The 24,725-nt window shown below is 42.3% G+C and overlaps 1 protein-coding gene across 2 annotated transcripts; it reads right to left on the bottom strand.

Annotated features, from left to right (window-relative positions):
- Positions 1-5,952: 5,952 nt before the first annotated feature.
- Positions 5,953-23,257, bottom strand: orc1 (origin recognition complex, subunit 1). Of its 2 annotated transcripts, XM_085137682.1 has the most exons (17): positions 22,990-23,256; positions 20,350-20,474; positions 19,574-19,746; positions 19,067-19,499; positions 17,541-17,793; positions 16,013-16,075; positions 15,353-15,454; positions 12,705-12,948; positions 12,521-12,627; positions 12,057-12,158; positions 11,749-11,920; positions 11,486-11,593; positions 9,730-9,879; positions 9,198-9,317; positions 8,931-9,100; positions 8,734-8,821; positions 5,955-7,096 (listed from the first exon to the last, which is right to left on the bottom strand). In XM_085137682.1, exons 1-17 carry the CDS (start codon positions 23,082-23,084, stop codon positions 6,902-6,904), a joined length of 2,700 nt encoding a protein of 899 aa, XP_084993808.1. In that variant the 5' UTR covers positions 23,085-23,256; the 3' UTR covers positions 5,955-6,901. The 2 variants fall into 2 exon arrangements, with proteins under 2 accessions (XP_084993809.1, XP_084993808.1); XM_085137683.1 differs by lacking the exon at positions 16,013-16,075 and having other exon boundaries at positions 5,953-7,096; positions 22,990-23,257.
- Between the last annotated feature and the right edge of the window lie 1,468 nt (positions 23,258-24,725).

The raw sequence follows: 24,725 nt of genomic DNA, 5'->3' as shown, positions 1-24,725 counted from the left end.
CTTCTGCTTTGTTTCTGGCAGCAGCTTTTTCTTTTTTCTTTTTGTGTCTAGACTCATGTGTGTAAAGCGTTCATGCCATCAGCAATTTGTTTTTTGTTTTTGTTTGATTATTTTGTTGGTTTGGAAACAAATTCGTGACCATACTTGTGGATCACAGTGACACATAATGATTAGGCATATGATTTACTAATACAGTTTTAGAGATGTAAGCTATGCAAAGTTTTTTTCCTAACTTAAAAGTTTGAAATATGAAAGATGTGTGAGATTCTTTGAAAAAATAGAAATTATCTAAAATGCCTTAAGTGAGAATGTAGTGTTGCATCTATAGGGGAAAAAAAAGAGAAGAAGAAGCATTCAGTAACTTAAAAATAGGCATTACAGACAAATACAGTTTTAGCACTGCCTGACTATGATAACCCTTTCTACCTACATGTAGATGGAGGAGCAGGTTACATGAAAGCAGTTTTAACACAGGCATTTGGAGAAAAACAACGCCCGCTTGCATTTTACTCATGCAAATTAGACTCTGTTGCGTCAGGGCTGCCTAGATGTGTGCAAACCTGTGCAGCCGCAGCAGAGGCAGTAAAAAAGTCAGCTGACATTGTTTTAGGGCACACTCTGATCATCAGAGTACCCCATGCAGTGACTTCAATTTTAATCTAAGCCAATTTGTCTTACCTGACACATGCAAGGCAACTCTCATATGTTGGAATGTGGTCAGCTGAACCCGAGCACGCTTTTGGCCTCACCCGAAGAAGGTCATCCACACTGCTGTATGAAAAAATTAGATGAAGAGACAAGCCGCGTGCAGACATTCACAGCAGACCACAACCCGGGTTCACTGAAGTTTTGTAGACGGCTCAGCGTCTAAAATTGGCTTAGGTTATGGGGTACCTACAACAGAGAGAGTGATAGAAGCAAAACCGCTCACATCCTCACACTCCGCTCAGAGTGCAGAACTCAAAGCAGTCATACCTGCATGTGAATTGCACGCAGGCGAAGATATACAGTAAGAGTGTCCATAAGTGCACGTGGCACCAGGATGCTCTAGGCCGCAGGTCGATGATCGATTTTGTAATCGTATCCCCAGACCTAAGGACATATGTTCTGGACACTCGGTTAAATAAAAGGGCTGAGCTGTCAACTGATCACCACCTGGTGGTGAGTTGGATCAGGTGGTGGGGGAGAACGGTGGACAGACCTGGCCTGCCTAAATGTACAGTGAGGTTGTGCTGGGAGCACCTAGCAGAGGTCCCAGTCCGCGAGATCTTTAACTCACACCTGCAGCAGAGCTTCAACAGCATTCTGCGGGAGACTGGGGACATTGAGTCCGAATGAACCATGTTCAGCATCTCCATTGCCGAAGCCACTGCACTGAGCTGCAGCCGCAAGGTAGTTGGTGCCTGCCATGGTGGTAACCCCCGAACCAAATGATGGACACCAGAGGTGAGGGGAGCCATCAAACTGAAGGAGTCCTTTCGGGTTTGGTTAGCCTGTGGGACTTTGGAGGCAGCTGATAGGTACAGACAGGCCGAGCAGCACTCTACAAGCAAAACTCGGGTGTGGGAGGAGTTCGGAGAGACCATGGAAAAAGACTTCCAGACTGCCTCGAAGAGATTCTGGCAAACTGTCAGGCGACTTAGGAGGGGAAAGCGGTGCTCTACCTGCACTGTGTATAGTGTGTATAGCATACAAGCGGCGGATATGGGCTTCCTCCAAAGGGTGGCTGGCCTCTTCCTTAGAAGTAGGGTGAGAAGTTCCGCCATCCGGGAGGGGCTCAGAGTGGAGCCGCTGCTGCTCCACATCGAAAGGAGCCAGCTGAGGTGGTTCGGGCATCTGACAAGGACACCTCCTGGGCGCCTCCTGGGTGAGGTGTTCCGAGCATGTCCCACCAGGAGGAGGCCCTGGAGCAGACCCAGGACGCGCTGGAGAGATTATAGTTCTCGGCTGGCTCAGACGCCTTGGTGTCAAGCTGGAGGAGGTGGCTAAGGAGAAGGACGGCTGCTGCCTCCGTGACCCGGCCCCGGATAAGCGGAAGAAGATGGATGGATGGAATTTTACTATTAACAATAACACAGCAGAAATAAGCATATAAATGGAAATCAATCAATGATAACAAAATAATAAAGTAAAGTGAGAAGAACAGATTGACAGACATTTGGACTGATGTTGATATCCTTGTATTTTTATTGGAACTATGCAAATGAGGGCATTAGTGTGACCCTGAAATGTACACAGTTTGCCTTTGGGCAAAACAGATCAGGTTCCTTATTAACAATGGTTTGTTCATAAAGCTTGAATTCCTCAATGTGAGGTCATACTTCACACACTTTATTTCTACTTCACAGACACAGCTTATTTGGATGGATTAGGAGTTCAGAGGGCGCTGGGTCATTGCTCTAAGGAGCCAGCTGCTCAGGGTCTAGCAGGCAACCACCAGTTCTTATATTTTCATATAAAGAGCTATAGACATGTTTCTCTGTCAAAATAGTGAAACTGGCTTGCATCCAAGGTAAGAGTTCAGCCCTTAGGCCATTCTCCAACTTTAAAAAAACCTTCGCAGTGATGTTATGTTCTGTTGCCAACTCTTTAAACTTTATGAAATGCTTTTAATTGAACTATATTATGCAATATGGAGATAAGTTTCTGCTTCATAATGTGTAAAACTACAGACCTTAAATATATTGACAGTTATGGTCCTTGGTCTTTAATACAGAGTTTTGGACTTTCTGTCTTTTTGGTTTCTTTTGGACTTCAAGTGCTATTACATTCTAGTTCCCGTTTGGTTTTCTGTCTTTAGTTTATTTTATTTCCCACTGCTTTTGAGTTTTGTTTCCTTTGCTTCTAGTTCTCACTTCTTTTTCAGATGATCTCACTCACCTTTCGTGTCTTTTCCATCCTAGTTTCATCTCAGTGTTTTGTCCTCGTGTGTCAACTCTGTCTTGTTTACCTTTCTGACTTTGTGTCAAGTTTGCATGTTTGATTCTATGTTTCAGGGTCACTTCTGGTTTTTAAAAACTATTTGTGATTTTAATAAGGATTCATTTTAATAAGGATAACATTTTTGCCACTATGCTCAGTTTCTCTTTCTGGAAATAACCTGGAGAAAAGTCTTTCTTTTGAGAAAATGTTATTAGGAAGTGATCAGACAAATGAGGGTTTTCAGAAAACACAGTTAAATGTCCGGTTTCTATGCCATATGTCAGATCTAGAGTGTGATTAGAGCAGTGAGTGGGTGCTTTTACATTTGAAAGAAGTCAGTTGAGTCCAAAAATATATTAAATGCCATATTTGGGGCTTCTGACAAATTACTATATCTCAAGGGTTTTGATTCATTTAGACTAACAAAATTATTTTACTGTAACCAGGTATCTGTAAGGCAGCATACACAAATTTGCTGATCAATTATTAATTTATGTACTTGGGGAGCAGACACAGTCTGTAAAGATAACAGGAGGAGAGCGTTAACAGACATGGAGGCTGGCATAGTTGTGACGCCAATAGATGTCATCCACAGGATCGGCTACCCCGAAGACGTAGGGTACGACCAAATTGCATACCGAGTAATCATTAGATTCCTGTCCAGAACAGCATGGATTCCTATGGAGGGGATCAAACAAGTGCAGTTACTCGAAGAACGTCCGGCTCAACTTTAGAAAGAGGATCTGGCAGTTGATGATAGAGAAACCCGAAGCAAGCTGTGGCTGGCTGTAAAGGAGGCAAGGAATAGAGGAGACAAGGTCTAAGATCAAAATATGATGATAAGATACTATACCGTGAATGCCCTATTATTCCTTTGATAAGCTGAAAAGATTTAATTTACTTAATTTCATAAGGTAACGGACGTTGGTTATAGTGTAGTGGTCTCGCACAGTAACTGGCAAAGTTGCTATCTGGGAACTCTGCCATCAGTTTACTATCAAAGATAAAATGATGGATATATTAATACAAACCAGCAATCCTGACAGACCATAAAGCAGTCACAATTCGTTTGTTATAAAATGTGGAATTCCAATGTGAAAACTTCTTAACAAATACTACTTATCAGCAAAGACTGGACACAGAGCAAAACTATTTAACAGTTTTGGAAAGTGCTGGGAATTCATTATATCTGAGTTCACAAATCTGGCAACATGGCTTTGTTTTGTTTTTTTTCACCTGTTCCATTTGGTTCTTTAGCAATCAGAATTTATGTCTGAAGGCCAAGAAAGATGCACAACGGATTTACTTTGTGAGGTGGATCATCATTATTTTATTTTATTTTATTTTATTTTATTTTATTTTATTTTATTTTATTTTATTTTATTTTGTTACAGACAGGACAGACATTACTGGGGGACAGGAAGGGAGAAAGAAAGATTGAAAGGTAGGGAAAGAAAAACAGAGGGGAAGAGGCACAGTGAGAGAAGACACACAAAAAATCAGCTGGATGACCTGTTAGAAGAAAGAAAAAACAAGCAAAAGGAGAGCAACACAATAAACACATCACTGCAGCAATAACCTAGATAAGTATAAGTAACAGTAAATACTAAATATTGAATGTCATTGTGCAGTACGCAAGACCGACAGCACACAATGTGCTTTGAGGTAGGAGCCAAAAAAAAATAAAAAAATAGTGTGCACACCTGTGTGTACACCTGTGTGCGTTCTCCATGTAACGATCTGCTAGAGGGTGTGGGAACCATAGCCCCATCCCCCAGAGCATGAAGCAGGCATGGAGGAGATCCAGAATAAAATAAAGAATAAAGAATATATAAGAATAAAGCTAGAGGTGCATTTGTTAGATCTAAGAAGAAATGGCTGTTAGAAATGTGCATAAAATATTTCTTTAATTTAGAAAAAAAGGAACTTTTAAGCCACGGCACACCTTTGATTATGCCTGTATTACTGACCCTTGTATTCCAAGAGCACAAACACTGAGAGTAGCCAGCAGTGCTAGTTCCAGTCATTATGCAAATGTACTATTTATTATGTTGGGGAAACCTGCATTAAGCTGAGACTGAAGACGTCACTTGGATGAGTGATGAAGTGTTTCGTCCACATGAACAGAATCAACTTTTGGGGGCTAACCATTTGTCTTTTTTCAAATTTACACTATCCATACCTAAATGAACAAAAATAAATAAACATTTTTAGTTTCCTGCCTCTTCCTGTACCACTTTTTCTCAAACTGCTCATAAGCTTTCTCAAACATATGCACCATTAATTAAATTAAAATCTATTAGTATAACATCAAATCACAACAACAGTTGCCTCAAAGCTCTTTATATTGTAAGGTAAAGACTCTACAATAACACAGAAAAAACCACAACAATCATATGACCCCCTGTCTGGAATGGGAAGGAAAAAGTCCCCTTTAACAGGAAGAAACCTCCGACAGAATCAGGCAGGGTTGAAAGTAAGGGTAGGAAGACAGGACAAAAACACTGTGGAAGAGAGCCAGAGATTAATAACAACTAATGATTAAATCCAGGGTGGTGTAAAAACACGTGAGGAGTGAAAAAGGTGAGTGAAGGGGAAACACTCAGTGCATCATGGGAATTCCCCAGCAGCCTACACCAATAGCAGAGTAGTCTGAGTTTTCATTCATATGCATCCAGCAGAGTATCCGACTTGTATTTATCAAACTCCAGCATCGGTTCACTCGGCCTTTCTCTCCGTGTTTTCCTGACACAATGATGAGTTTTCTTGTCAGACCTCAAGCCAAATTGACAGGAAAACAAGACGACAACTAAATGCTGTTTAAAAGATCCATATTCAGTGTTTTCACACTGTTAATCCATGTGCTGTTCAATCATTATAAACAATCTTGCAGTTATATATATATATATATATATATATATATATATATATATATATATATATATATATATATATATATAATATATCAGCCACTAGTTTATTGACTGATCACTGATTCAAAGGTCCAGTTGTGGACTTTTGTATATATGTTTGTATTCAGGTCTGAGCACTTTCACAAAGTGATCTTGCCAACTTCTCATTTTGCAACTTGGGAGCATCTATCCATGCTTTATTAGGCACTTTAGTCCATGTTGGTCTCATTGTCCTATTCCACACAAGAAAACAGTTTTGATCTCTGTCACCATGCAGTGAGGCTGCTACACTTTATGGTGTTTGTACATACTGCTGGTTCAGGGGTGTAGCTCGCGAGGTAGAGCAGTTCATCTACTAATTGGAAGGTTGATGGCTTGATCCCTGATTATTGCGGTCTGCATGCCAAATATCCTTCGTCAAATGAGTTTTATTTCTTCTCGAAAACCACATAATATCTTAAATCACATATACCACATAGGTCAAAAAAATAAAAAAAATAAACATGTAGGTCACAAAACCTACAGCAGAAGCACAACACTTAAATTCATTTGTTTGTAGCTGCAGATCATTGACATTAAACAAACATGGGTTTGTGTTAATGAACAACTTGTTTAATGTACAAAATGTAGATATGCTACATAATGATTACCAAAAAAAAAAAGTATTCCTTGGTTGATAGAGAAAAGAGTTGTGCTTCAGTGAATCGGCAACATGGTCCACAGTCATGATGGTGATGTGTTTTCCATATTAAACTCTGATCAAACTCTGCTAGCAGAGAAGCGTCTTTAAGTTTCTTTACAGCAGGAGTGTTCCTGATCCCTAAAGTGCAGCTAAAACTCTAAGGAAACTATAATCAAAGAGGTTTTAATATTACTCCAAGAAAGCAACTGAGGGATTAGTAAAGAGTTTTATTGTACATTTAAGACTGAATAATAAAAAATAAAATCCAGAGACAGAAGAAAATCTTCCAGTAAAACTGGAGGCAAAGATTTAAGCTCATAACTGAAATCCATGGACGAGGGTTCACTTTTCTGTCATTGTTCAGTTTGTGTGAAAGACTCCCCCTTCAGTCAGCTTTCAAGGCATAAAAGATGTCATCCTGGCTGACGTTGAGTCGGATGCGCTGCAGGACTCCCAGGTGACTCGGTTCCAGCAGCAGCAGCCTGCAGGCTCCCAGATGCTGACAAACAGCCAGACCCTCCGAGACACCGATGGGCCGAAGACCTTCAATCCGACAGAGAGCTTGGTGCTGCACGAACACCTGGCATACAAAACACAAGGGGACCTGATGTTGCATTTCAAGTTGAGACACAGCACTCCAATTCCACAGTGCAATGTGAAAGTGGACTGTGTTAAAATGACACAATCAGCTACAGTTGTTATCTTTATGTATAGCCTTTTAAGCTTATAACTGTAGAAAATTTGGGCTGCGTCTATCAATTAGTGTAGTAACAGAGTAAACTATTGATGTTTTTTGTGTATGTCAATCATCACACATTTTGTTTGAGGGAAAAAAGGTTTATAAGTTGAAACATTCATGGAATTGGCACACAGGCAAAGAGAGCTAAAGCTGCCCATTACAAGTTTTAAATCCCCATTTTAAAAAAAGGTCCTACTTTTAACGATTTCTGTGCTAATATAACCCTAATTAAGAGGATATCAGGTTAGTTAAGTAGCTGAGAGGATTAATTCATTTCAGCAGGTTTAAATTAAATTAACAAGTGCACTAGAGGGGTAACAATGAGAAACCCCAACACAGGGATGGTTTTGCAGGAAGCGGAAACTGAAAATTTTCCCTCCTCATCTTTTCTGACCAGCGTACTAGTGGTTGCATGGCACCCTCTAGTGGTCCCTATGCTCAGTGCCATGGAGCAAGACTGGCCTTTGCCATAGAGAACCAGAACTGGCAGGTACATAGATGCTTTTTACAGAATACAGCAGGCTCATTCTAAACACATGTGACAAACATAAAAAGTCTGGAGAATCTGTACAGAAAATTATGCTGCCTGTTACATTGTTCAGCATGACTGATGGGTCATGCTGAGGTGGACCAGTGATGGTCTGGTAAAACACAGGCATGGAGGGATGCACAGACCGCTACAGGATAGGGCCACTAGGTTTTGGGAAGAAATCATTGGACCCATTGTCAGACTCTAAAATGGGGCAGTACCAAGGCTTATTTAGAGAGAATATACAGGAAGTTCCTGGATGATGAAGGAAGTTATTCCAATGCAACATCCTCTGGATACTATGCAAGCATTACTGCCATTGTCACTGAAATCTACACACATTTCATTCTTTAGGACACTGCAGAGATCTCTCTCATTCACCTCCACTTAACGACGACTGGAGCTGGGTAAGCTGAAAGCCCAGTGATTTATCATCATAACAGATGAGTTTTCTCTTGCACCACCTCGGTCAACATGTGTGATGTAGAGATAGAGCGCATAGAGATAGAGCGCATAGAGATAGAGCGCATAGAGATAGAGCGCATAGAGATAGAGCGCATAGAGATAGAGCGCATAGAGATAGAGCGCATAGAGATAGAGCGCATAGAGATAGAGCGCATAGAGATAGAGCGCATAGAGATAGAGCGCATAGAGATAGAGCGCATAGAGATAGAGCGCATAGAGATAGAGCGCAATCTAAATAAAGATATAGGCCTGTGTTTCTGAGCTCATCTAATTCCTCACAGAACAGCCAGCGAAACACGATTTCTAGAATATTATGAATGAATATCTGCATTCATGTTAGATTTAAGGTCTGTGTTTTATTCTTTAAATGTGTATTTATTGAAGCCTTTAAAAAAATAAATCAACTTATGGAATCGTTTCATATACAGTCTATAGAGGCTTGTTGGTTTTGTTTTAGTAACTTTAGTTGTTTTATATTTCTCACCTGTTGGAAAGTTGCCTCTTCCAATCCCAGCCGCCTAAACTCTGCAATAACAGCTCTGAGGAAGAGCTGCTCCTGTGTTGACGCACACCTGAAAAGAAAAAAAAAAACAAAAAAACACATCGGTCACTTCTCCTTACAGCTGCCAATGCACATCTCTACAGCGTGCATTACTAATGTGACCAAAGGTTTGGTCTCACCTGATGGCAGTGATGTAGGCAGAGGAAAACATCTCATTCAGTGCTTCCATCACGTGACTCATTCCCACCAATCCTGCAGAGGAAGGGTCAGCAGCTGAGTGCTCACAGATCTCCGTTGCCCGCCGACAGATGTCCAAACATCGGCGAGCATCACCGGACAGAGCAGCCACCTGCCAGATATGAGGGACACGGACGCGACTTGACGGTGGGCAGGTGAGTACACAACAGAGCGGGTGAGACTGCATTAAAGACAATCTGGTTGCCAACCTTCCTGGACGCCAACTGCAGAGCATCCTCCTCAAAGGCCTTCAACTTGTTCAGCCTGGACATGATGATCTCCTGCAACTGCTTGAAGCTGTACGGCTGGAATGACATCCTGGTCAAACCCTGGAAGCAGCAATGCAAATGATCAGTGGCTTTTAGTTTATGTTTTTTTTCCTACAAGTCATCTGAATGAGATATTTAGTTGTTGTATTATTATTCAGATATTCAAAGGGCCGAAAAGCAAAATAAGTAGAAGAAATTATCTCGAAAAGACAGGAAGAAAAGTGATGTCAAATTGTTTAACACAGTCTGACACTTGAATGAGAATTACACAAGTGCATTTCTGTTACTGCTACTTTGTCACAGTAGCTTTAGCTTGTGTCCATGTGCGGGCAGGAACATAAATCAGCCAGTAAATTGCAGCTTTGGCTTCATGCTCAAATCTTTTTACCACACAGCAGTGACCTTTAAACCATCATTCATAGTATTGCTGTCAGGGAACGTAAAGAATAGCAGTGTTTAATCACAGTCTCACCAGTCTACTGGCCACTCTGTTGATCAGGATTCTCTCGGGCAGATCCATTGTGTTGGCGATGGTCAGCACCACCAGGCGAGCATGACGCCGTGTCGGCCAATCAAACAGGTTATACATGACGTTCTGCTTCCTCGTCCACAGCAGGTCTAACTAAAGTGGGCCGAAACAAAAAATATAGTACAGGATGGTTATTCTGCTGTCACAATTCTTAGTTAAAAGTGACAGACAAGCACACAGGCTCTATACATGGTGTGAGCAGGCACCATTTCCTGAGGAACCTGGGGTTCTGCAACATGTTTAGCAAAAATTATCCATCCATCCTCTTCCCGCTCATCCTTACAGGGGAAAGGGTTACGGATGGGAGAGGGCTGGAGCCTATCCCAGCTATCATTGGGTGAGAGGCGGGGCACACCCTGGATAGGTCACCAACCTAACACAGGGCTAACACAGAGAGACAGAACAAACTGTTATCCAGTATGATTTATATTACAAATTAAAGTAATATCGGCCTCTGTGATGCACATATCCCAACCAGACATGAACTTGTTAAAACTAAATAAACTATATTTCCAAATATAGGTCAGACATTGTGGTTGGACGACAAAGTCCGGTTTATAGACTCGGGTCTGTTTTATCGCAAAGATGTTCTATACAGCTGAGGTGGGGACTCTGTGCAGGCCAGTCAAGTTCTACCGCACCAAACCTGCTCATGCAGGTCTTTATAGATCTTGCTTTGTGCAGTGGTGTGCAGGAAGGAGCCACCCCCAAACTGTTCCAACGTAGTTGGGAAGCATGAAATCGTTCAAAATGTCTCGTTCTGCTGAAGCATTAAAATTTCCTTTCTCTGGAACTACAAACCAGATCCTTTAAAATAATCCAACTCCATAATATGGCCCCCACACCATCAAACTTTATACTTGGCACAATGCAGGAAGACAGGCAAACCCACACTTGTCCATCGGATTGCCAGACAGAGAAGCATGATTTGTCTCCTCTGCTCTACAGTCCAGTGCTGACATGCTTTACACCACTGTGTTCATCGCTTTGCATTGTGCTTCATGATTTAAGGATTGTATGCAGCTGCTTGGCCATGGAAAAGCATAGGTTTCCATGGAAAGCTGTCTACACACGGTTCTCGAGCTAATCTGAGTTTAGAGGTCTATAGCGACTGACTCTACAGAGCGTTGCTTACCTCTGGCCACCACGCAACTCAGCATTCGTTGACCCTACTTAGTGATTTTATGTGGCTTTCCACTTTGTGCCTGAGTTGTCATAATACCACAAACAGCTGATAGTGGAATATTTAATAACAAGGAAACTTCACGACTGAACTTGATGTGCAGATGGCATCGTATCGCTGTATGAGAGCAACCTACATTTCTCACACTATTAGGCAGAATACCAGTTACCTTGTGATAAATGGTCAACAAGGGAATGTGAAGTCAGGGGCTTTGCTCACAGAATATAATTTAAGAATGCTAAAACTGTTCTCATGCCGCACGGTGGCATGGTGATTAGCACTGTTAGCACCTCACAGGGAGAAGGTCCTGAGTCGACTTTCTGTGTGGAGTTTGCATGTTCCTCATGTGTCTCTGTGGGTTCTCTCCGGGTACTCCGGCTTCCTCCACAGTCCACAGACATGCGGTTACTAGGGTTGGGTTAATTAGTGACTCTAAATTGCCCATATTTATCAATGTAAGTGCACAAGCGGAAAAAATTTCCTCTTTAAAAGAAAAGAAAAAAAATTTGTTCTTACTTCATCCACAAGCAGCACAATAGTCTCCTTCCTGGGCGCTAGGTTGCTGAATCTCTTTTCCAGCAGAACTGCTGCGTGGTCAGGTGTGGCTTTCTGACCAGTCAGTTTCTGCAGGGATGAGACAAATAAATGAGAGACGTTAGTACGGCAGGTCAGCAGATAGCCCATGTGTCAAAGTATCCTTGGCCAGCACACTGAACCCCGAGCTGCTGATTATTACTTGACTAAAGTCTGCAGCGGCTGTGAGAAAGCTTCATTCCCACCTGTAGGATTTGGACGTAGGCCTGGTGTGGGTCTGTCATTTTCATCCCATTGATCTCGATGAAGTGGAATGAAGGGATTTCATCCATGTCAGCTCCGTGCTGCAGACAGCGAATCACCTCATGAACTGTCGCTGTCTTTCCAGTTCCTGGCACACCAGAGATGTACATGCACCTGTAATAAACAAAAATCCCACAGTTTTTCAAAAAAAGACAAAACAAACAAACAAAAACAACAATAGCCTCAAAACATGTAGACCCTGAAGTGTGCAGATGTGACTCCAGTAAGACTGCTAAAAGCTTTCTCTCACCCTCCTGTGTTGTCAATGATCTTGCTTTCCACAAAGCTGTAGATGTCCTGAAACTCCTGCTCCCTGCAGGGCAGAGACTCTGGCACCGATGACACATGCAGCCTGATAAAAAAGGAAGAACTCATTAAAATACAACAGTTTACATTTCAGTCGATCCGCAAGTAAACTTTTACTGCACCAACTCTCCATCTTCTACTTTGTGACTGCAACGTGCTTTACTACAGCCCTCTCTTTCACACATACGCGATTAAAAGGTCAGCTGCAGACACAATAACACAGTTGTTCCTGTTTGACTTTCAAGGACACTCAAAGTCCACCTGAAGGGTGCATGCATTGTTGCTGCACTGTGGTTGCGGTTCAAACACATCATACAACAGCTCATGCTCACCATCTGATGTGTCTGCACCGCAACAAAGAAAGTTTAGTTTTCTGAGTCCTTTCACTTGTGTCTACCATGAGCTCACCTGGTTCTGGCTTCCTCCAGGATGTTAGCCGGCTGTTGGGTCTGCAGGGACCTGATGGGGATGCTGGGCGTGGCATGACGGGGGGTTTTGGGCGTTCCCGGCGAGATCTGTAAAAATATGAGAGAGACGGTGAGAAAGTGGTGATTTCATGTCTGAATATCAGTGTGCGTCTGGTCTTCATCACCTTCTTTGCGGGAGTTCTTCGTTGCGTTCTCGCTGAGGAGTAAGATTTCTGTTTTGAACGAGAATTGCGAGAACCTGTTGCAACATATCGGAACTTCTTCGCTGTCACTTGATCATCAATATTCGGCCCATCCTCATCTTGACCCTCCTCTTCGCTGCTGCTCAGCAAGTCATTCTTAGATGGAACAAACTCATCCTCTTCCTCTCCGGATGAGTTTAGGTCCTGATGGTTTTCCAGAAGATTCCTGATGGAACACATAAGGCGGCTCAGACACCCTTAAGATTTACAAGTCGTGTTTCACTTTGTTAACGTTTGATTCTGGTGGTGCTACGAAGCCAAAACACAGGCTACATAAGACTTTAACATTTTTTAACATAAGTTAAAAAAATAAAACAACAGAAAGGGTGTGAACGTTAAAATGATCATTTGAAACAAATCGTGTTAATTCAAGCTTCAAGCAGCAGTAATGGTGCCCTCACACCTTTAATCCAGGTATTTCTTATTGCTCGTTTTAAGGCCTGGAAGCTTACTGGCCCTTATAAATAAATTATGCACACTGTGTGGCTTCAAACAACGCTCACTAATTATACTTAATTTTTTTCCACATATTCATGCGTGACTTTATGATGTGGCAATCACTGGACAAGAGGTGGGGTACACCCTGTACAGGTCGGCAGCCTGATGCACAAAGACAATCCTTCACTTTCACATTCATACTTATGCACAATTTAGATGTAATTAACTTCAGAGGAAGCCGGTGTACCTGGAGAGAACATGCAAACTCCACACAGAAAGGCCTCGACTAGTTGGTTGAGTCGAACTCAGAACGTTCAACTTTCCATTCAATTCAGGTTTATTTATACGCATGATCTGATATTGTCGTGTTGGTGTTGTTCCCAGATCAACATAGTAAATGTTGTTCCAGGATCAACATTGCAAGTGACCAATCAGAATGTTGTGATGTCATACTTTTGCGGGAAAAACCGCCGTAAAACAAAAAACTGTACTTAAGCTGCGAGAAACCGCCTCTGTCCGCCGATCAACGGATCCTGACCCTGACCCTAACCCTTTAATAAACGCTAAGCAGAATTGATATTGTCCTTGGAACATTGGAATTTCATAAATGCGTGAATGGCTTGGCGCGCCGAAGAATAACGTCACAACAATGTGATTGGTCACTTGCAATGTTGATCCTGGAACAACACCAACACGACGATATCAGATCATCCTTACAAATTCGCCATCAGAAAGTCGATGGCAAACTATAAGCCAGTTGCACAAGTTGCCATTAAGTGTGGGATTTTCCAGTGAGATGCTCTGTCATTGCTGCCGTTTCGCAAAGACCTGAACCACCTCAGCCGAATCGTCAACAAGACTAGCTAAGGATACCGACTACGAAATGGAGCAATCGTCAGCACCTCCGCCACATGGATGACACCGAGCTGTATGCCAAGAGTGAATGACACATCAGTTAACTGATCCACACCAGTGGATCCTACACCAACAACACTGGAGTGTAGTCACATGGTAACAAGGATAGGGAAGGCAGTCAGAACTACCAGAAGGCAGCATTGCAGAAAGCTACAAGTACCTTGGAATACCACAGGCAAATGGGAAGCATGAAAGGGCCGCTAGGAAAGCTGCAACCAACAACAAGATCCGGGCAATCAACATCTATGCCCTGCCAGCACAAGATATCCTGCTGAGATAATAAGCTGGCAAAAGAAGGAGACAGAAGCCACTGACAACAAGACAAGAAAGCTCCTTATCATCCATGGAGGGTTTCCACAAACTCGAGCATCCTGAGAATGTGTGCTAAGTGAAAGGAACAAGGGTGAGTACTAGTGGGTGTCAGAACCAATAACCAGGATGAAACAAACATCCGTGATGATCAAGAAGATGATGTGTGCATTATGAATACCTCAGGCAGCAGAAACTTGAGAAACCTGCACAGTATGTACCACTGCCAAATAGTGGAGGTGGCTGACATCCCAAAATCCTACCAGTGGCTGGACAAAGCTGGACCGAAAGAAGCACTAATCATGGCAGCACAGGAACAAGCTCTGAGTACAAGATCCATAGAGGCTGGGGTCTACCACACCAGGCAAGACCCCAGGTGCAGGCTGTGTAAAGATGCCACTGAGACAATCCAGCACATAACAGCAGGGTGCAAGATACTAGCAGGCAAGGCATACATGGAACGCCATTCCCAAGTGGCCGGTAGTGTACAGAAACATCTGTGCCGAGTGTGGCCTGGAATATATGCCCCTAGGGTGGCTGAGAATGACCGAGCTAAGATCCTGTGGGTCTTGTAGACACAGATGGACAAACTGGTGATGGCTAACCAACCGATCAAACTACTGCTGAGGCTGCCATATCGCGCCATCGGCCCCTCTGGCCAACACCAGTAGGCGGTAGGTGAAGTGTCTTGCCCAAGGACACAACGACCGAGACTGTCTGAGCCGGGGCTCGAACCGGCGACCTTACGATTACAAGACGAACACTCAACTCTTGAGCCACGATCAAGTTTCAAGACTGCCTGCAGGGTTGTTTTGCATAACTGCACATACAAACAGGCATATACATGCACTCTTTCACACCACTGTATGTAAAAATAAGAGATCCCATGGATCCACTTTTGCACTCACAGCTGTTTCTTGATGCGTGATGACACCAGCATGGCCGACTTCCTCTTAGAGCTCCTCGGTGTTTCGGTGACCATTGGAGACTTTTCATTCCCCACCTCCGCTCTACACACACACAACACATGGACGGGTATAAGAGGAACAGCCTGTAGTTTTTGGTTTAGTCTACATAACGAAAACCACATCTTAAATTCAACGTATATATCAAATGCACAGTGTGTGTGACTTGTATGTGAATATGAATGTTAGTCGGGTCAACCTGGTACATTTTTATTCCTTCTCATGAATCTACCAATCTAAAATTAGTCAGCACAAGAAATCACTAACCAGACATAAACTTTAAAAAAAATCACACATTGAATCGTTCTCAAATGATCACATTCGCAAGATTTTCAGAAAACTCTGACCTCTAATCTTGAAGTCAAGGTCAATTAGAATCAAATTCAAAATTTTGAAATTTTTAGCAGATGCAGCTATTGTATCAATTTCAAAATCTTTGTATCAGTTGATACTTCTAAGAGGAAAGTAGAACTGGATACAAACTGTAGCAAGCCAAACATGCTGAAACAACAACGATAAACAGGTCACATTAGCATCACGTGGCGCTGTCTGTGTGCAGAGTGAAAGATTATGAAGGGTAAATGTATGGATGAGTGCACTCACAGAACACTGAGGACTGGCTCTTTAATGGTTTTCAGCTCTTTCTTTTGTGACACAGTTGTAGCTCTGTTTGAAAACACACAGGACTTGTTACAACATTTGAAAATCTCTCTAGACACTGAAAGGCTAATCACGTTAATATGGCTATCCAAACCTACATGGCTAATAACTGGTTGGGCCTCCCTTAGCAGCAACAACTGCAATTAAGCATTTGTGATAACTGGTAGTGAAGCACTGTTGAGGGATTCTGACCCACTCGTCTTTGCAGAATTGCTATAATTCAGCCACATTGGAGGGTTTTCCAGCATGAACCACCCTTTTAAGGTCATGCCACAGCATCTCAGTCGGATTCAGGTCAGGACTTCGACCAGGCCCCTCCAAAGTCTTCATTTTGTTTTTCTTAAACCATTCAAAGGTGGACTTTGGATCATTGTTCTGCTGCAGACCTGAGGTGTGCTTCAGCTTGAGGTCACAAACAGATGGCTGGACTTTGTCCTTCAGGGTGTTTTGGCAGACAGCAGCATTCATGGATCATTTACCACAGCAAGTCTTCCAGGTCCTGACCTGCCCCAGACCATCACACTACCACCATCACATCCAGCTGTTAGTATGATCTTCCTTTTCTGAAATGCTGTTACTATCATGAGATGTGAAACACACCTTCCAAAAGGTTCAACTTTTCTCTCTTCATCCACACAATATTTTGCGCAAATTTTTAGGATATTCCTGCCATGCCGGCATTTCTTCCCTAGTCTCTTTCTTATGGTAGAGTCACCATAAGAAGGGGAGGGGGTCACTTTTTCCCCCACACAGGGCTATGTAGGTTTGGATCCCCCCCTTTTAATAATAAACACCTTTATTTAGTAAGTGCATGTTTGTTGTCTTTGTCAAATGTTTCAGAGCATCAAACAACAACAAATACTAAAGTGTGACAAACATAAAAAAGAGGATATTAGTAAGGGGGCAAACGCTTTTTCACACCACTGTATACTCTCCTTGGAGTGGCATCACTTATCCTCTGTGTCCTAACCAAGTTCTTTGTTGAACCAGTCACCATTTCATCACCTCCCAAGGACTGAAAGTGGCACCAGTGTGCTTGGTTTTATACCAGTTATCTCAGGTTTTAAACCAATAACCTAATTATGCTCACATTTCTTTGAACTGTTGTACCTGTTTTGACCAGTATAAAAATCAGGCTCCACCTCCTGAGCTACAACAACCCCTTTCACTACAAGTATGTATGTTTACATCGAGTTTAAGTCATTTTAAAAAACGAAATATAGAAGCTTTCTGGTTTCGACCCATTTATCTTTGCATTTGAAAAGTTTAAAACAAGCAAAACCTAAACGGACCGTAAGCTGAAAGTAGGAAGCTGTGAGTGTCAATGAAAATCTCTTAATTTTTCAATCTTAACTTGAAAATCCCTAAACCTAACTTAGAGTTTCTACTGCATATTGTAAACTGTGTGACGGTTGAATTTACATAATTAAATGACTGGGTTTCAGTGTGTTGTGTGCGAGACGCCGCTGACCTTGTGGAGTCATCCTTGGCTGGTGACAGAGGGCTATCCGAATCAGAGAGTTTGTTGAGGAAGACAGATGAGGGGACACCACAACGAGCACCGGTGGGTCTGTGGGCCTTCCTCAGGGGTGTGAGGCTGTGGGTGACGGGCAGAGGATGAGCGGCAGAGGGAGGACGCCTGCGAGTCAGTGTCACCTTTGATTCCAACTCTTCATTTAGCAGCTGACTCAGGACTTCTTCACCTGTCACTGACTTGTCTGGACCTGACAGGACAAAGATGGACAACAGAGTTTTATTCACTTAATGCAGTTTTATTTATATAGTGCCAAATCACAACAGCCGCTTCAAGGCGCTTCATATTATAAGGTATTGGCCCCAAAACGTGGGATTCTGTTTACAATGTCAATAAATAAGAAAATGTAATGAATTGCAAATCTCTAACCCATATTTTATTCACAATAGAACAAATCAAAGGGCTAAAAAAGTGCTTTTAAATACTCTAAAATGAACATCAACTGCAGCAGGATTGGATTAAAAAGCTCAGAGACGTAAAGATGGGCATTGTCGCTAAATCTGCAAATACGTCTACAAATTGTGGAATAAATTCAGAAAAATGTTTCTCAACATAAAAGCCAAGACTTTGAATATCTTATCATCAAGGACACGGCCGAAAATCAGTCTTGGATTCCTGTAATATGTGGGCTTTCAAGCTTCACAGGACTCAGATCTGTCATGGAAATCATTGCGTGGGCTAGGAAGCTTCTCGAAAGCTTCTTCATGAACATGATCCAGAAACACTTCGTCTTCTTTGGGTCGTAGGTCATTTGAAATGGACTGAGACAAAGTTGAAAACTGTTGCTTGGTCAAATAAATTGAAACTAGAAATTTGGGAGACAAGAATGATGCATCGTCAGGACAAAAAGGAAGAGGGGCCATCAGTGAGTCTAAATCTGTGATAATATGGAGGTACATTAGTATTTATGGACTCAGCACACCTGGAAAGGCACCGAAAATGCTGAAAGGCATCTACGGGGTTTAGAGAAACTTGCTCCTGTCAAACCGCATATTGGTTTTGTAGAAGGGTCCCGGTGCTGAACTGGCCTGGTCCAGGCCATTGGCCAAATGAAAACATTTACTGGATCATGAAACTATAAATATGACAATGATCCAGTTCTGTTGAGGAGCTAGAATCCTATATAAGATAAGAAGGGAGAAAATTCCTTTCTGGAAAAAAAAAGAAAAGAAGAAGAAGAAGGTGGTATGCTACACAGTGACAAATATGGCCCAGGTGCTGGTGCCATCCATAAATAACCTTTTCTTCTTAATTTGACTTTTTTTGTTCTTAAAATCGTACATTTTCTCAGGTATTCTATGCTCGATTGTGAATAACAAATGGATTTACGCAGACTTGCAAATTCTTGCATTCTGGTTTTAATCAAACTTCACGACTTTTGGTATTAGAGATATATAAAAAGCCCTGTTGTTCTCTGGTACGACAAAGTGGTTGCATTTTAAAATCCTTGTGCGAACACTCACTGCTGAGCTCCAGTTTCTTTCGGACACCAGGCGTTCTGGCCGTGGCATTCCTCCTCTTGGCACTGAGGCATTTTGATGCTGACAGTTTAGTGGCCGAGTGAAGTGACTCAGCCTCGACAGTTGCAGGTGTACCTACACTGCTGCAGCCAACTTCCCCTAATGACGCCTTCTGCATTATGGCGTGGTCCGGTGTGGGTAGGACACGCCGAGAGGGTCCTCTGGGGGTGGCTGCAGACTGGGAGCAAGAAGGTGATATCGGGAGGGAAGGTTTAAGACAGGAAGGAGGTGAAGAAGCAGGTGCTGGCTCAGCGGGAGACTCCATCACGGTCGAGTTCACCACCCCGAAGACCTTGGAGTCCCAGGACAACTTCACGTACAGGGTATCTTTGTCAGGGGAGTCAGGGAACGGGTCATTGCTGTCGAGGTGCTTCACCTTGGAGATAAAGGAAGGAAATTAAACATTTTCGCATTTGACTTTAAAGCATTTGTGATTTAAATGAAGCTCACCTTCACAGGCCTGAGGATGGACTCGACGTTGACCTCATTATCACAATTCCGACATTCATAGTAGAAGATCTCCTGCGGATGAGGCTCTCTGCCAAGCAATTTCAGTTTGTTGACAGGCAATTCAGACACACGCATGAACCACTGAACTACTGCCTTCATCTGTTGCCCATTCTCTGGAAGAGACAGGCACAAGACAAAGAAAGTCAGTGTCTCAAAGTGGAACAGAGTAAATATCAAGTTAGGCTGTTTGAGATTAGTCTCGAGTTGTTTTAGTCCAACTGAAGTCCAAGAAAGTCCCAAGTCGAGCTCTAAATTATTCTAAATCCATTACTATTTGAAACAAGACCATTTCAAGTGTCCACTAATATGATCTCAGACTTAAGATAGCCAAGAGACATTCAATGATTGATTGTGTTGGACTTGATTGCTCAGGGCTCGCAAAATTGCTAGCCCGATGTCCCGGAGCTAGCGATTTTGCGAGCCCTGATAGCGCCTTGGGTTATTCAAGTCTAAAATAATGTATCATCGTTTAAGGCAAGTCCAACTCAGGACTCAAGTTGCCAAATTCGATGTCAATTCATAAAAACAATTAATTAATTTTAAAAAGCTGTTTGTCAAACTTGAGACACGTCCATGTCAGCTTGAGGGTCATACCCAAATCTGTCTTGAGTTAAGTCCCAACTCAGAGCCTAAGTTATTTGTCATCAGTTGAGAAAAGTACACGTCAGGTCCTTGGTTAGCTGAGCCAGCTCCAGGCTTGTGTGAATACGACTCACCATCACCATATAGCCTGGTAACTTTGGCCACATATGGGTTGTCTTCATCATACCCCTCTATGAGGATGTGTTGGCCTGTGTTGATGATGATTTTTGAGAGACCCTCCACACTGATCGCAAAAGAGCTGAAACAAACAGGAGAAAAGAAACAATCAAAAACTACTGATTATGGGAGCAAGAACTGGAATCTCAAAATACAACCACATTGATCAATGGTGTCAAAACGCCTTTGTCATCTAGCAGATATTTGAGTTCTGGTTTAGGGTTAAAATTTCAAAACGGGTCATTTCAAACGTCTTGATGCATTCTCAATCATCCAGGAAAGTAAATCTCCAAAAGTTGATTCTGTTTATCTGGACGTAGCGTTTTGTGGGAGAAACGTTTCGTCACTCATCCAAGTGACTTCTTCCGTCTCAGCTGACTGCAGGTTTCCCCAATCTTATAAACAGTACATTTGTATAATGACTGAAACCAGCCCACAGAAGGAACAATGGACTGGGAGGTCAGTTCCTTAATCATAATTATGCAAATTCTCATGACCATTTATCAACAACCGCTGACCAAAACCCACTGATCAAAGACCACTGATCAATGGCCATGAGTACCATTCACAGAGTTGGGGAATGGCTTCAATCACAGCATTGTAAGATGGTGAAAGATGTACCTTTAGGCCCCCTCCTCGATTCAGAGATGGTCTTTCCCTTTTCACGTGGGAGAAACGGTGCAGCGTGTTCATTAAGCAGCTGATGCTGTGCCTTCTGGAGGATTATTGTTGCCCGGAAGCCTTTAACTGAAGAGCTCATTTGCAGACTTTTAGGAGTAATCCTGTTTTGTCGGCATCTGAGGCTGAATCTCAGGTGGTTCCTGTAGTCCGCCATCTTACGTGCTGTTTGCTCATACTGACGTACAAGCTTTAGGCAGTCCTTGCCAAAGTGGGTTTCTAAACACCAGGTCTCTGTGGCTTTTAAACCCCAAAACACGCTGCGCCAAAAATTGGTCCACCCCAAGGATCGGGTCCCCCGACACAAACAGAGTAACATAGTGTACGATGTTAAGTGCAGGAGGATTGCCAGGATTTATACATCGGGGAAACCAAACAACCTCTGGCGAAGTGGATGGCACAACACAGAAGAGCTACCTCGTCAGGCCAGGACTCTGCAGTCTATTTACACCTACAGGCCAGTGGACACACTTTCAATGATGAGGATGTAACATCCTGGACGGGGAGGAACGCTGGTGTGAGCGCGGAGTCAAGGAGGCCATTTACATGAAAAGGGAAAGACCATCTCTGAATCGAGGAGGGGGGCTAAGGGTACATCTGTCACCATCTTACAATGCTGTGATTGCAGCCATTCCCCAACTCTGTGAATGGTGCTCATGGCCATTGATCAGTGGTCTTTGATCAGTGGGTTTTGATCAGTGGTTGTTGATCAATGGTCATGAGAATTTGCATAAAAACGCTACGTCCAGATGAACAGAATCAACTTTTGGGGGGTCATTTCAAAGCACCAAAACATAACTAACAAACTTCTGAAAATACACTTTAACAGTTCTTCTAGATTTCTATGGAAAGAAGGGTAGAGTACTTCCATCTGGTCATAACACCGGTGTTGATTTAAAGTCCACAAAACAAGCCACATACTTGAAATGACCTGGTCAGCATTACATAAATCACATTTTTGAGTTGGAAATGTTCAGTAAAGATTTTGAGACAGACACTTGCCTCTATGTGCTACAACATGGACATAACAATACATGTGTGACTATTTACATTGTGGATTCTCATAGAAGCCATCAAAACTATAAATGAACACCTGTGGAATTATGTATTACAAAAAACATGTTTTATATTTTAGATTCTTCAAAATAGCCACCCTTTGCTTTAATTATTGCTCACTCTTCACAATGGTTTTTCAAACACTCTTGAAGGAGTTCCCAGAGATGGAAAAAAGGTTAGAGTACTTTCATCTGGTCATAACACCAGTGTGGATTTAAACTCCACAAACAGTAAAAAAAAAACAACACACAGTAAAGCCAATGTGGCACACATTCCACGAGGCGTCATCAACCCATCACTAAAACTGTGCCCCTCTCCAGGCAAACAGTAACATGGTAGACTGCATTAAAACTGACTCCACCCATGAGCCCAGATTAGAGTTGTGATATCCACAACACAGTTACCATCTTTGTACCTGGGAGAGTTCAATACTGTGGACAAACTGGTAGCAACTGGTAAGTCAATAAAACAAACTATGCCAGTAAATTATATGTTAACTTTGTATGAGTGTCGACTTTGGTAACTTTGACATTTTTGTAACCACATCAAAGGCAAAGGCCGACAACATAAAGTGAAGAATAAGATCAAGGAGCGCTAGACTTTCCCTTCTTTAAAATAAACAGACAGTTGTTGCCCCCAGCCCCAGCGATCGAGGGCTAGGGACAACAAAAGAGCACAATCATGCGGCCCACCACTGCCTTAAATGAGTATCACATAGTTGTTGTTTGATAGTTTGTCATTCTACTTAATTCATCCGCAGGACTCTTATCTCCCATAATTATTCCAACAGAAACATTTTAACCATCACATTGAAAAGACGGAGCATAAAAAGGCTTTTTTAAGGTGGAAAAAGAATTACTCACTCATAGTCGTAGGTTTTTAGCCTCCTGTTGAAGCTTCGTGGCTTTCCACTCCACTCATATACTCGTCTGATTTTCATTCGAGTGAAATATTTCATCCTGTTTCGTCTCTTTCAGCTCACACAGAGGACAAAATTACAACAACAAAAAACAAAGTAACCTTCTCCCCACCGCGAAGCCGATCTGCCCGCTTCTCTGATTTAATCTACTGAAAACACAACACAGGACAGCAATGAGATTTCGCGCGAAAAATGCGTAGTTTCCGGTTTTCTTTTTCGTGTCTTGAGGATCCAACACTGGCGTCATGCTGCCCCCTGCTGATTACTCCAGCCCTTCGGGGTTGCGTCAGGACACCAGGCATGAACTTGCTGTAACTTTCTGCTTTGCTCTTCATTTGCTCTTCAAATGTCCTGATAAATTCATGCCTGAACATTTTCTGGGTTTTTTGTTTTGTTTTTTACGGAAGTTTACTAAATGGCAAAACGGACAATTCTGTAGATTTGCAGTATACTTTATACTAAATTAAGACTTTACAGTATAAAGTGACTTAAGACAAGATTTGTTGACTGTTAAGTAGTGCCATATGAATAAAACTGAACAGATCTAAAGGTGTTTATTACAACAGGACAGATGGGTGACTGCAGCCCTCTGAGCAGAAGGCTGACAGGACTTTCCCCCATATAATGAATAAATAAAACATAAAAATAAAAATGTAATTAAGACAGATTACTATACCAAACATACAGATAAAAATGTGTTTACTGAGTTTGTTTTGTCAGCTCTAGCTTTTCAAAGACAATGAGGACCAAAGTACAATTAGAAGTGCTTGTTCTGATGAACACTTCATGGTTCAGAATCATCTTCAATGCACAACTTTTTCTATGCTGTTATCAAGGTGCTCTCAGCTGTTTAACCCGACATATTTATAATTTAATCACATTAGGTCAACAGTGTCACAAAACAAGCCAGATACTTGAATGACCTGGTCAAATCACATTTTCAACAAAAGTTAGAAGCGTTTAGTTAACATTTTGAGACAGACACTTCACTCTATGTGCTATAACATGGACATAATAGTAAATGTGTGTGTGAATCTACAATGACTATTTACATTGTAGATTCTCACTGAAGGCATTAAAACCGTGAATGAACACGTATCAAATTATGTAGTAAACAAAAAGTGTATAACTCAAAACATGTTTTATATTTTATATTTGTTATATTTAGATTCTTCAAAATAGCCACCCTTTGCTTTGATTACTGCTTTACACACTCTTGGAATTGTCTGGATGAGCTTCATGAGGTGGTCACGTGAAATGGTTTTCCAACAGTCTTGAAGGAGTTCACAGAGATGCTGAGCACTTGTTGGCCCCTTTCCCTTCACTCTGCCATCTCATTCCAAAACATCTCGATTGGGTTTAGGTCAGGTGACTGAGGAGGTCAGGCCATCTGGCGCAGCACTCCATCACTCTCCTTCGTGGTCTAATAGCCCTTCCACAGCGTGGAGGTGTGTTTGGGGTCACTGTCCTGTTGAAAAATAAATGAACTACACGCAAACCGGATGGGATGGCATGTCGCTGCAGGATGCTGTGTTAGCTCTGGTTCAGTGTCCTTTCAGTTTTGAATAAATCCTCAACAGTGTTGCTAGCACCCCCGCGAACCTGAAAAGGACAAGCGGAAGCGAATGGATGGATGAATTTGAGGGTCGTTTTTTCTTTGTGTGTGTGTGTGTGTGTGTG

The sequence above is a fragment of the Neolamprologus multifasciatus genome, chromosome 17 (genome assembly GCF_963576455.1).
Source record: "Neolamprologus multifasciatus chromosome 17, fNeoMul1.2, whole genome shotgun sequence".
Classification (NCBI taxonomy): Eukaryota; Metazoa; Chordata; class Actinopteri; order Cichliformes; family Cichlidae; genus Neolamprologus; species Neolamprologus multifasciatus.
This window is presented reverse-complemented; position numbering and strand designations above follow the sequence as displayed.